At 39.5% G+C, this 14,474-nt stretch overlaps 1 protein-coding gene across 1 annotated transcript in view; it reads left to right on the forward strand.

Annotated features, from left to right (window-relative positions):
• The window catches only part of PTPRG (protein tyrosine phosphatase receptor type G), a 995,540-nt gene that overhangs the window by 246,565 nt on the left and 734,501 nt on the right, over positions 1–14,474 (forward strand). Inside the window, exon 2 of the mRNA XM_007937293.2 lies at positions 3,488–3,592. Within this exon, the coding sequence (XP_007935484.1) occupies positions 3,488–3,592 (105 nt within the window). The remainder of the gene's footprint in view (positions 1–3,487; positions 3,593–14,474) is intronic.

Genomic DNA, 14,474 nt, shown 5'->3' on the forward strand with positions numbered 1-14,474 from the left:
ATGCCTTAGGCACTATGCCACCAGAGCTCCCAGCCAAATGATAGATAGGCCTGTAAGGTGCATGATAATACCAGGAAGGCATACACTCATTAGAACTATCAACCCTATGGGGTCAAAAGATTAACATTTGGCCAGGGATAAAACTAAGAAGCCAAGAAAGGATAGGAAAGAAGAATGAAGGGAAATGGTAAACACAAGGAGGAAGTGGGAGGAGTGCGTCTACACTGTAGGGTTTGCAGTGAATGTCATAAAACAAAATCTTCATGTACTGTTGAATGGGAAACCAATTGGCTTTGTAAAACTTTCACCCAAATCACAATCAGTTTAAAAAAAAAAAAAGTGCTGTATGGTCAGTACTGAGTTAGGCGCTTTGCTTTTGATGCCATCAAACAGTCCTATGAAGTTGGTATTTTGCTCCATTTCACAAACAGGGAAACTGAAGCTCAACTCCACACACAAGCAGAAGCCATATTTATTACTCTCATGGTCAAGACATAATTTTATTCATTGTCTTAATACAAATAATACAAAAAATACAAAAAAGAGAATGGATTACTTGGGAATTAATTATTTAGGTGGAGCTATAAGAAGTTAGTTCCACCTAAATAATTAATTTTCATAAAAAGAAAAAAACTTTCCGCTATGCACAGAGAATAAATATGCCTAATAGTTATTTATTTAGTATGGTGTGGAGAAATGACTAGATTAGGAGACTGTACCAAACCAAAACCAATTGCTGTCTAGTTGATTCCAAGTCATGGTGATCCTGTCTGTAATCTGTGTTCCATAGGGTTTTTAAGGCTAGTAGGCTTATTTACAGGTGCTATGGTAGTGTAGTGCCTAAGGCACTTGACTGCTAACCAGAAGGCTGGCAGTTCAAACCCACCAGCCGCTCCTTGGAAGGAAGATGGGGCAGTCTACTTCCATAGCGATACTGCCTCGGAAACCCAAGGAGGGGTTGCTATGAGTCGGGTCCGACTCAATGGCACATAACAACAACAGGCTTATTTACCAGGTCTGTCTTTGAACACACCTTTGGATGGTTTCAAACTGCCATCTTTTTGGTTAGTGGAGCTTAATCAATTGCACCACCGAAGCACTCCTAAGTTAGGAGACTGTTGTTGTTATGTCCTCTGGAGTTGGACCCTACTCATAGTGACCCCTCCTTGGGTTTCCAAGGCAGTATCACTACGGAAGTACATTGCCTCATATTCCTTCCGAGGAGTGGCTGGTGGGTTTGAACCTCCAGCCTTCTGGTTAGCAGTCAAGTGCCTTAGGCACTAAGCTACCAGAGCTGGTCAGGAGAGTAGGAGATGGGAAATTTTATTTTGGTCCCTAGAAGATTCTGCTGGTTAACTGCCTTGGGCTCTGGATCTCTCATCTGCAAAACTGTGAATTGGTTCCCTAAACCTTCATTTTGAAACTGGGTACTAACTTAGATTTTGACTTTGTCATTCAGGACCAATGATGTGTATTTACATTTTAGATGTAAAAGGGATTCAAAGGACCTCTGGTGGTACAGTGGTTAAGTGCTTAGCTGCTAACTGAATAGTCAGCTCTTCAAACCCACCAGTGCATCTTCTCTCATAAAGACTACAGCCTAGGAAGCACTACGGGGCAGTTCTACTCTGTGGTGTTGGGTCACTATGACCTGGAATTGACTTGAGGGCACACAGCAATAAATAAAAACAGCAACATTGTTGTATAAAATCACATTTCCCTATAAAGGATCTGTCTCATGGAATATCTTTCTTCCTTGTGCAAAGCATTATTTGTGTTAAAGCCAATCTTCCCGATTGAAATGTAAGCATAAAGTATTTCACATTTCCTAAGTTTTCTTCATGACTGTCACATTGTTGACAAAACTAATACCATCATGGGATGGTGGGTGGTGGTTATACCATCATCATCATCACTTCATTGGGTTATTGGAATGCAGACTGTTAAATTGGTATGATGTTTTCCCAGTGCCATCTTAATCTTAAATTGAATATACAGTACCCCCAACCATTTTCTTTGCTTTTTAAAAACAACTTGATTTTGTTTGGGTGCATTTGAATATTAATACAGTCAGCTGGGCTGTATTGTTCAAAGCGTAATTCCATTTCATTTTGGATTCTAGGCACCTGTGATATTTGTCTTCCGACATGTTAGCGCATTCAGGTGTCGGCTCACAACAAAATAAATTTGCATCCATGAAGTGTCTGGGAGGGAAGGGCTTTGAACGTTGAAGCAGGCAGATGGAGGCTCTCACTAATGGGGTAGAATATTTTTGCTTTCATTTGGCTGATTGGATTCATTTTGAGTCTTAAAAAAATATACTAAGTAGTGTTTCTTTTCTCAGCATAGTAGGCTTTGGAGGAGTTCTTTTTTCATATTCTCAGGGGCAACAGGTGAACTATTTGTTACATAAAGGATTAAAAAAAAAAGAAAAACTCACTGCCCGTCAAGTTGATTTGACTCACAATGACCCCTCCTAGGGTTTCTGAGGTGGTATCTCTACATAAATGGATTGCCCTAATCATCCTTCTGAGGAGTGGCTCGTGGATTTGAACCAGCCTTCTGGTTGACAGTCAAATGCCTTAGACACTATGCCACCAGAGCGCCCATAAGAAGGATGCTAAAGACTAATATTACCAGCGAGGTAATAGATCTTAGACTTAGATGGTGCTTCTTGATCAGTGTTTGACAGAGAAGGCCCTGGCTTTGATGCAGGGATGCTCATTCTTGGCTCCCTGGTCTAGCTGCATGCTCACCTATGTGACCTGGGACTTGTGACATACCATCTCCTAGCCTCAATTTCCCCATTTAGAGAAGAGGTAGAATGACCCCAGCTCTACGAGGATCAAATGGGGCTAGAGGACCTTTGCATACCACATGTATGCTATATTTATAGCTGGAACCAAAACTGCAAATTTCTCATCTACCAGTTCTGTGACCTGTCACCTTGGGCACATTAAAGATCTTACCCTCTTGAAGCCTCTGTTTGTTTACCCACAGAATGTTCTGATAATTATATCTATTGCCTGGTGGTGTTTTGCACAGCAAATAAGATAATATATGTAAAGTTATTAGTGCACCAGCTTCCTGGCACAAAGTAAAGGCTCAGTCTTAGCTTTTATTAATATTAATAGTAATTGTGCTTATCTCACTGGATTCTCCTGAGGTTGATATTTTTTTGCAAAATAAGGAGGTTATATTTAGTCACTCCCAAGGTGTGTATTTCTATGAAGTCACCCAAACCAGTTGCTTTTGTGTCACCTGTGACTTAGGCCATCCCGTGTGTGTCAGAATGGAAAAGTGCTCCATAGGGTTTTCAGTGGCTGATGTTTTGGAAGTAGATGACCAGGCCTTTCTTGTAAGTCACCACTGGGTGGATGCTTACCTCCAACCTTTCAGTTAATAGCTGAGTTCGTTAGCCATGTGCACGTTTCCTATGACTCAGAGGGTTGATGACCCTATCTCATTATGGGTCTCTCTCTTCCAGCTTTGACAGAAGGCTACGTTGGGACCCTGCACGAGAACAGACACGGCAGCTCAGTGCAGATCCGCAGGCGCAAGGCTTCTGGTGACCCGTACTGGGCCTACTCCGGTGAGTTGAATTGTTCTGATCTGGATCACACAGGCCACTTAACATCTCATTAAATTCACTCCAAAGCACACTTTTAATCACTTTCACGCCTGAGTTCTATTTGTTCAAATCTTCTGTGTTGTTGTTGTTGTGGGCCATCAAGTCAGACCCGAGTCATAGCAACTCCTCCTTGGGTTTCCGAGGTGGTATCACTATAGAAGTAGATTGCCCAACCTTCCTGCTGAGGAGTGGCTGGTGGGTTTGAACCGCCAGCTTTCTGGTTAGCAGTCAAATGCCTTACACACTATGCTACCAGTGCTCCTCAGATCTTCTATAGTTCAGTAAAAGTTGAAGTCATCAACTGTGTTTTTCCTCAGGGTTGTAAGTACCTTAATTTATCTTTCCCACCTGTATTCTCAACCTGCTTTTTTTCCCCCTTTCAGTTTACATTTATTTCTAAACCTGTGAAGGGATTATTGTTCTAAACTTAAAATTTTCCAAAAGACACAACTTTCTCTGTTCTCTCTTTGTGGTAGCTGTGATTTCAGAGAGCCAAAATTGTAAGGCTAGCCTTGAGTAGCTAAATGTCTGCTAAATATTATAGAGTATCAGATGGCAAAATGGTCTGTCTTGCTCAAACTCAAGAAATACAACTTTATTTGCAAATCAGAGCCTGTTGATTGAATACATTTCAACCCTCTACTCTGTGGTATTCTGCAGCTCCTTTTCCTTTCAGCAGAGAGCGAGAGAGTGAGAGAGCGAGCTTTTGTGATTACTAAGTTGAATATTAATTCTGGAAATAATTTTATTGTATTTTTAGCAAACCCCCCCCCCAAAAAAAGACATACAAGAATATACAGTTCTTTCTGGATTATACTTATAACAACGTCTAACAAAAAAAGATGGTAGATAAATTGGTATTTCTAAAAGAGATTCTGATGCTCAAAAATGTATGGAAAATGTATTATAGCTAATTAAAGAGGATTGCTCCAGGAAGATAGACCACTTTGGAAATTACTCTGGCACTGAATAATTCAAATTCTTTGTATGAATCAGCTTGGAGACGTGGAGTATTTGTCTTAATAATAAATCTACGTATTATGAAATGTTGTTGCATATAGAACTGAAAGATACCATTTTCAGAATGATGCCCTGGTTTTAAATCTTGAATTTGTACCTGCAGATCCTGTTAAATTTATGTCAGTGTAAAATTTATAGGCCTGATCTTTAATTACACTTATCTATTGGCTTTTTGCATCCTTTTGTCTATTGATAAATCTCCTGCCCCTACGGGGAGAATAGCCTATCTGTTTTGTTTTGCAAGGAACAGATAGTGATTCTGAAGTCTTCTATCACAACCAGTTCTTTCTCATTAGAATGATCTAATTAGAGCCTTTTTTGTCACTATTTCTGATAAATGAAGGAAATTGGGAGATGAAGGCCAAAATTACATATATATAGCTGCTTGCCAAGAAACTCAAAGAAAATTTATCATTTTGTACTCTGTGGCTCTGATATCAGTTAGGAGGAGGCTTAAAGTGGCTTGCTATTTACAGTTCATCAATTTAGAATAATAATGCTGTTAGTCAGGAAATTGGAAATTATATCCCATCAGCATCTCCGAATGCAAATGGCAGTGAAGTGTTGAAAGTCTTAAAACTTTGCTCATTACTTAGTTAAGGTTGTATATAGGTGGTGCCATCTTTGGGATGGGATGATGGTTGATGTCCTTTACTCTGGATTTGAAGAGTTTCCATTTTGAATTTCTGAGGTGCCCTTTGTCTGGATCTGGGTACTGCTTCTATCAGTGGAAGGGTTAAGAGATACAGTTCTGTAGATGGCAAACTTTTTCTGGAAAGGGCCAGGCAGTAAATATCTCAGGCTTTGCCGTCCATATAGTCTCTGTTGCAACTACGCAATTCTGCCATTGTTGTGTGAAAGTAGCCATAGACAATGCTGGATAAATTGGCTGTGTTTCAATAAAACTTTAGTCATTTAGAGAGTCCCTCAGATGGATAAAGGAGCTCTTGTAATAGTGAAGTGGACCGCTCCAACCAAAAAGTCAGTGGTTTGAACCCACCAGGCCCTCTAAGGGAGAAAGATGTGGTGGTCTGTTTCCAGAAAGCTTTACAACCTTGGAAACTTTATGGGAGCAGTTCTGCTCTGTCCTATAGGGTTACTGTGAGTTGGAATTTACACCATGGCAGTGGGTTTGGTGTTTTTGGTCAGAAGGATATGGACTGGTTTGGAATAACCAGTGAAGTCATTTGCTGGGTATAATGATGGAGAAAACATGAGTAAAAGAAGAAGCAAATGAGTCAGGTATCAAGTCATGGTATATAACCCTCAGGCTTGAAGTAGTTCTTCCTGAAAATTCCACAATACCCATGGTTACTTCACACCATAGTGGTGCAGTATTGGATGCATATCAAGAAGTATTGGTTTATCAGAGACATTCCTCCGCATTTGGCCACTAGCAAGGAAAGGGCAGGAAGGAGTGAGAGTTGTTGCCTGTGCTTTTGGCATTTTAGACCAGCTCCTTATATTTACTGTATTAGCTACAGTATATATGCCCCTAAATAAAAATGTTGCTTGAAGAGTGGGACTGCAAAAAGAAAAGCTTATTCTTTGCAGGGGGAACCATTTTTAAATTTAGTGGAAGTGAAGTAGGTTGTTTCTGAAAACTTTGTTGTTGTTGTTGTTATGTGCCGTCGAGTCGGCCCCGACTCATAGCGACCCCTCCTTGGGTTTCCGAGGCAGTTATCACTACGGAAGTAGGATTGCCCAACCTTCCTTCCGAGGAGTGGCTGGTGGGTTTGAACCGCCAGCCGTCTGGTTAGCAGGCAAGTGTCTTAGCCACTATGCTAGTGGTCTGTATTTTAATCTCATGTGTCTTAATTTTATGTATTTATCTTAGTTCCTCCTACGATAATGCCAGTGGTATTTGGGGGTGTGGTATGTAAGAGCAGGCGTTTTGGAATTCTATATATAGAACTTGGTTCCCATCCAAGCTTTGTCACAAGTGGGAAGACATTTAGTTGTTCTGAGCCTTACTTGCCACATCTGCGAAAGGGGAATAATTAACACTATTTCCCTCACAGGGGTGTTAAGGGATGAAAGAAGATGATGTGTATGGAAAGTTTAATTTAGCCTTTGGAATAAAATAAGTCATATTTTTTGACAGTATTATTACCATTGCTGCTGCAGTTGATGTTGTTATTATTAGAATTCTCTATGGGTAGCTATAATGGACAGTGGATGATCACTAAGTAATATTGAGAGCTAAGCAAGGGCTGTGATTGACAACGGTTTCCCATTTGGGATATGGGAATGAGCGTTGTGCAAACTGTCCTAAAGTCCAGAGGCTGGCAAACCACAGCCTGCCACATTTTTGTAAATAAAGTTTTATGGGAACACAGCCATATCCATTTCTTACTGCCTTTGGGTGCTTTTATGCTACAGTGGCACAGGTGAGTAGTTGCAACAGAGACTGAGTAATGGAAAAGCCTAGAGTATGTATTTTCTGGCTCTTAATAGAAAAAGTTTGCTGACCTCTGCTCACATTGATGCAGCCTCGGGTTTCCAACTGATGTTAGTCTGACTCATGTACACAGCTATTACAGAGAGATCTGGAAGATGTCTGTCTATATGTATGTATGTATGTATGTGTATATATATATATATGTATACATATGCCTTACATTTCCATTTCCCTTGACCTGGAATATCATCAGCAAGTCTTCTAGTTGGCATTAGCAGTGATTCAGTGATTCTGCTTTAGAAAGGACTTGCGAAGAACAAAAATGAGTGGGTGTGATCCCACTTTATCTTGTTCTTTAGGTCACCTTTGTGTGGATGGGGTTTAGCTGATGATGCTGGCCCAGTCATTCTAATGGCATTCACCAAGGAGAGTTGTATGGCCATTAAACATTGTCATGTTTTGTTTGTATTTATTTTTATAATAACACAGATACTATTGTTAATACATAGTAATTTCAAGTTTGCTTTATATCTTCCTATTTCTTTTTTTCCACTTGTTTCAAGGTAGTAGTGGGAAAAAGACCTCTTTATATATTCATACAACCTTACAATGAAAAGATACGCAGTATTTTAAAAGTATCTCATTGGAAATATTGAAACAATTTCCTTTATTTTCATCTTATTAGACTAAGATGCAGATACTTTTATGTTTTGCCTTGAGGTGATGACAGCTAATGAAGTTTGGAGTTTGTCCAGAACTTCTGTAATTATTACATGAAAATAACATATGCTAGGTAGGTTATCATTGCTGGAAAGGAAATAAGAAACAAACCTGGAGCAAATTCAAGTTGAAATTTGAAGCGTTTCTATAAAAATGTTTTTTCCCTTCCTCTAAAAGATTTTGGAGATAAACAGATAGTGTTTTTTATTTACCCTGTTTGGTTTTCTGCATTTTCAGTAATCCCTATCGTAATTTCCTTTTGTTTAGAAGGAGCTTCCATGAATCATTACAGAGGGACATTTCTCATTGTTGGGCGAATCCAAAATTGCAATGGCCATAATTCCCTGCAAAAGTGTCTGCCGTTGGGCTAGGTGAAAGTCAAGCTGCATTATTGGAAGGGGCATTCCTGCCACTGCCAAGGGATTATAGGAGGATGCATCCAAGATCCTTTCTAAATGTCCTGGGGTTTTGTGACTTGCTTAACTGTAAAATGGAGATAAAAGGATATGCCTTGCAGGGTGGCTCTGAGAATTCCTGGCAATGTGTATAAACGCCTGGTCTAATTATTGGGCTCTACCCTGGACTGGAGTACATATTACCCATTTGGCTCTTAATTTTATGCTACCACACTGCACTGTTCATATAAACATCTTGTTTTATAACACATGTGTGTGTGTAGGTGTGTGTCTCATCTCCCCAGCTAAATGTAGAATCGTTGAGGACATGGATTACAGCTTATAATTCCTTGTTTCTCTTCAGTGTTTCAGAGTATATCATTTTGAACGTATTTGGTGCATATTTTTCAAGTGGGCGAATGGATGGACAGATAAATGAACTCATGCCAGAGTCTGTGCTTGGAAATCACTAAGGGGGGGTCCTGCCATGAAATTCAGATAAATTAAGGGGTGATTTACAAAAGGTTTCACCGTTGGATCCCTTTTAGTAATGAGCTCCCCTATTGAAGTTAAGATATAATTAAATTCCTAAAATTACATTTCTGTGCCTATTTTTAAGAATGTCTGTACAGGGTAAAACAAAATACACATGCTTGCACAAGTCTGCTTTTGTCATTACAAGAGTGGGAAGCACTGAAGAATCTCAAGGCTTGATGTTAATGTTGGTATTATTTGCCCCCTTTCCTCATGCCGCCTACAGAGTTTCTTAAAGGAACTGATTCTCCAGAGACTTTGCTTTTGCAATAGAGACCTTCTTCTGTTCTAGTGGAACCACACTGTTGGTGAAGGAACCCACCTTGAGATTCATCCTCCCAAATCTCAGCTCAAAGACAACCTCTACCTTGAGGCTTGGCCTCACTCTTCTCCCCCTTAACTCCTCAGTCTCCTGTTTGTTCTTTAGAATTCACGTGTTTTCTGTTGTTAATTGCCGTCAGCTCCAATCTTGCAGTCCTTAAAGAATGAAACATTGCCCAGTCCTGTACCATCTCCATGTTCACTGTTACATTTGAGTCTACTGTCGTGGTTATTATGTCAGTCTCTCTTGTTTCCAGTTTCCTTTGTTTTCACTGATTCTATACTTTAGCGAACCAGATGTCCTTTTCTAGTCATTGATCTTTCCTGATCACATGTCCAAGGTAAGCAAGACCAAGTTTTACTTCCAAGGAACATTCTTGTTGTATTTTCGCTAAGACTGTTGGTGAAGAATCCTGGAAGTACCACAGAGTGCCAGAAGAATGAACAAATCTGTCCTGGAGAAAGTATAGCTGGAATGCTCCTTGGAAGCAAGAACAGCCAGACTTCATCTCACCTCCTTTGGTTATGCTATCAGAAAGGACCACTCTTGGAAGAAGGTATCATGCTTGGTGAAGTGGAGGGTCAACAAAAAAGGGGAAGTCCCTCAACGAGATGGATTGACGCAGTGGCTGCAGCGATGGGCTCAGGTATAGCAAGTGTTGTGAGGCTGGCACAGGATCGGGCAGTGTTCATTCTGCTGTACACAGGGTCTCTCTGAGTTGGAGCCAACTCAGCGGCACCTAACAACAACCTTTTCCTGTAATCTCTTGGCAGTTTTTAAGCAGAACTAATCCATTCGTTTATTCATCTCACTTACTTAGTGCTTAGTTTGTGCTAGGTGTTTAGCTGTATGGGGGGGGGCCAAAGAAGCTCCTTGTCGAGCAGATGTTGCTACAGCCCAGCCTAAAATAGCAGGCGTTTTTCCAGGACATGTGAAGATCTTGAGGTAGCGATGAGGAACTGGAATCAGCTCCCTTAGAGTAGGTATAGAGCATTTGGTAGGGTGGAGAACTTTCAGGAAAAATCTAGACCACCAGAGTTGAACTATGGAGGACCGTACAATACTAATGATCTAGAACTTCTTTCTGGAAGTGGTAGTGAGGCATTAAAGGGTTTACTGGTAGAAATGGAATACATACAGTTTGTTTTATGTTTGAGTAAGACTAGTGTTTATGTGGTTAAGGACTGGTTGGTTGGGGGGTGGAGGGCAGGAAGAAAAATGATGAGGTTGTATCATTGGGGAATTGCGAGGTACAAGGAAAGAGCTCTTGAGAATTTAATACCATTTGTACATGGAAGAGGAAGCAAATTGAATTGTCTAGGAAGATCTCCAGAATGATTGAAAATGGCATTGCATTTAATTCAAAATGAGTAAATAAGAATAGAAGTGGTAGGTTTTTGTAAGATTAAGAACTTGGACTTGAACCTATTAAAAAGTAATATAGTGTTTCTTACACCTTTGTGATTTTTTCACTCTTTGAGCAGCACCGTTGTCTGTAATTAATTTCTGTATTTTCTTGCCACTACCTAAATGTTTTGAGATAGGAGGGCCTCAAGGTAGGGAATAAATTGTAGAACAAACTGTTTTCTTCTGATAGGTACTCCTTTGTTTACATTTCATCTGTGATTACAAGGATAGGTAGAGTGAGCAGAAACACATATGGTCATACACTAATCACGGTTTTAGGTATAAAAGAAAAAAAATGTGTTGCCATATGCTTAAGGTACCTTGAGCGAACGTTTTTCAATACTTGGCTGAGTTTAACTCATCCCCCTTTCCCCCCGCCCCAGTGTTTGGGGGAGAAAAAGTTCTCTCTACTTAGAGGTGTTTTCTTTCTTTAAACTTTATTTTACCCCTAGCTGACTGAGTTCTAAAATTTCTTGGCATCTGTTCTCTGGGGTTTCATGAGAGTCTGCAATGTTAATGGACTGTAATGTACATATAGAGCAAGATGACTCCATTCCTTAGGGTCCTCATGACCCTGGGAAAAGCCAATTAGGAAGATGAAATATTGTTTAAAGCTGTGTTGGTATCAAGTGATATATTTCGGTGACAACAATTTCAACTGTTGTTATGATGGGGCGTTTAAATGTGGATAAAATGCAAGCCTGAGAGTTTGGATTTTAAATGATCTCTGAAGGCAGTGGGTTGATCATGGAGGGCTCTTAAGCATTATCTGTGAAAATGTTAAATACAGATAATCTTCGTTCTAACACCTCTCTGTCTAGGAATTTGTCTTTCAGAAACAATTATGTATCTCCCCAAAGTGGTGCTGTTTAGCAGCCTAAAGGACCATCAGTTGGGATTTGGGTCATTATGGTACAGTTCCTTATAATAAAATGCTTACTAAACATCTGCCAACATTGACTAGGTTGAGCTTCAAGATATGTTAAGAGGGAAGGAATTACAAAATGATATGATTAATAGATTTGAGAAATTGGGCGACTATACACAAAAATTGTGTCAGCATTAAGTAATTAAAGATGCTGCCTTTGTATATTAATATTTTAACAGCTTGTTGTTGTTGTTGTTATGTGCTGTTGAGTCAAACCCGACTCATAGCGACCCCTCCTTGGGTTTCCGAGGCAGTATCACTACGGAAGTAGGATTGCCCAACTTATAGAAGTATATTTAGAATATTTCAATTTTCAGACCAGTATGTTTATATCTTTGACATACCTTTTTTTATTTTAGAATAGTTCTAGATTTATGTAAAAGTTGCAAAGATAGTACAGAAAATTCCTATATATACCCCATAGCAAGTTTCCTCTGTTATTAGCATCATTAACATCTTACGTATTTGTCAAAATGACCCAATATTGGTACGTTATTATTATTGCTATATTACTGGGTAACTCTGGTAGCATAGTGCCGAAGGCACTTGACTGCTAACCAGAAGGCTGGCGGTTCAAACCCACCAGCCACTCCTCAGAAGGAAGCTTGGGCAATCTACTTCCGTAGTGATACTGCCTTGGAAACCCAAGGATGGATCGCTGTGAGTCAGGTCTGAGTCGATGGCACACAACAACAACAACAACAACAAAACAAAAGAAAGGAGTTGAAGGTGGTGCAACAGTTAAGTACTTGACCACTAGCAAAAAGGTGGGTGGTTCAACACCTACGCAATGGCTCCTCAGGAAGAAGACCTAGCGATCTGCTTCCTCGCCAGTTACAGCCAAGTAAACCCTATGGTCTGCTTTGTGGTATGGGATTGCTATGAGTTGGAATTGACCAGACAGCACCCAGCAACAACAGAAAAAAGAGACTTGCTTTTGTTCTTTCCATTCCTGGAGTCCAGAGGCATTCTTCATGCTCCATTCCTTGTGAACCTTTCAAAACCATGTTCAAATGCTGCTGCTTCTCTGAAGCTTCTGTGATTTCTCCAGGCACAATTAATGGATCTGTTCTCTGCTCCAGCCACATTTAAGTTCTTCAGTTACTTTACCTGTGCAGGTGACTCAGTGGATTGTAAACGCTTGGACGAAGGGGATGATATCTTACCTTAATATCCTCTCTGCAATTTAGCAGAAGGACTAGCATGTTGTAGTGACTTAGTAAATGGCTGAATTGCATCAAATTTGTTGTAACAATTTTGAGAGGAGAGAAGTGAGGGGGACAAAACTAAAGGGAAAGCAAGAAGGAAATGAAGGCCTTTTTCTTATTATAATTGGCTGTATCTAAATTTTTTAGGTGAAACATTTTCACCAGGATTTCAAATTTTGTAAAATGCTGTTATGAACCATGCAGAAATTAATGAACTGATATTGACTTAGTTTGAAAATGAACATCAAGATTTATTGAGCAAAAGCAGTAAATATTGACCCAACAGAAATAAGGTCAATATTTACTTTGACATGACATAAATCCTAATATTCAATAATCTATAAATTTAATGGACATACACAAACATACAGAGTTACATAAAGTATATATTTTTTATATTTGTGATAGATCAAAGTCAAACATCTTTTTTCTGGTCATAAAATGGGTAGGATGCTGTTCTCACCTTTGAAACTAGCTTCTTAGGGGCTGAGGGTAGAGATAAGGGATGATTAATTTAAAGACTAGAAGGAAAATATACCTATCCTCATAGTTGCTTAGTAATTGGAAAGCAGTGATTTGCATTTTTGATTTACTTAAAGGCTACCAGTCTTTGTTTCTAACCTAACACATTTGTTGTATCAGATTTGGTTCATATAACACGCTCTCTGATGATATAAAAACATGGGGACATTCTGTCTTTCTCTCTGGATGGTCTTCAGCTATGTTATGTGGAATTTTCTTTGGCAAATAGATATCCTTGGTGTCTGTCGTGCTGAGTAACACTTTATTAGCCTCTCCCTTATTGAAATTATTAAATTGAATTGCACTCTAATTCCTTACCTTGCCATTTCTTCTCTTGGTGATATGGGACTGATAGCAATATAAGGTAAGAGAAAGCTGTTTTACTGGATTGTAAACTTTTAGTATTGCCAGTATGTAGCTGGAATTAGTGTGTAATATGTGTGTAAAGATTGAATTTTATAGTTAAGTGCAGAAACTAAGTCGGCCAAGGTTAAGTGTAGTCTTGTACCTGATCAAAAGTCTTATGTCTTTATGTGGTCCTGTTATGGGCTGCCCACTGTGACTATTCCACCAGTCTGCTGATGGTGTAAAATAGTGATTCAGTCTTCAGTGATTCATTGACTGATCATGAAATGACCTTCACCTTCTTCTCTGAGCTGGTAATTGTCCATGACTCTTTTTGGGCTCAGCGGTATGAATGGTAGCATATTTTCTTGGTTGTCTTTCCTACTATCAAAACTTACTTGTCCCATGTTTCATACATTTTTAACATAATTTTCTATTAGGCAACTCAGATGCTTTGTAAATTATGGTAGGTATATCATGTAAAACCTTTGCCTTCTTGAGAAATGCTTTCTCGTAGCTTCACGAATCCTCACTTTTCATTACTAACACTATTAGCAGTTGCTGTCGAGTCAGTTCTGACTCATGGCAACCTCATGTGTGTCAGGGTTGAATTGTGTTGCATAAGGTTTTTAATGTGTGATTTTTAGGAAGTAAATCACCAGGAGTTTCTTCTGAGGCATCTCTGCATGGACTGGAACCTGTAGCCTTTTGGGTAGCAGCTGAGCACTTTAACCATTCACACAACCCAGGACTCTGATACCACTGTAAACCCATTGCCATCAAGTTGATTCTGAGTCATAGCGACCCCCTTGGGTTTCTGAGGCATCTGCCTTTCATGGAGCAGATGGGTTTGAACTGCCAGCCTTCTGGTTAGCAGTCAAATGCCTCAGGCACTACACTACCAGAGCTACCCTGATAACATATAGTAGTAATCTTTTTCCTGAGTTTAGTATTGAGTGCCGTTTTATGTCATATAAAAAATGATTTTACTATGATAGAGGGACTTGAAGTTAACATGATAAAGTCTTTTTTTTTTTTTTT

The sequence above is a fragment of the Orycteropus afer genome, unplaced genomic scaffold (assembly GCF_000298275.1).
Source record: "Orycteropus afer afer isolate SDZICR_OR568_19922 unplaced genomic scaffold, OryAfe1.0 scaffold00041, whole genome shotgun sequence".
Classification (NCBI taxonomy): Eukaryota; Metazoa; Chordata; class Mammalia; order Tubulidentata; family Orycteropodidae; genus Orycteropus; species Orycteropus afer.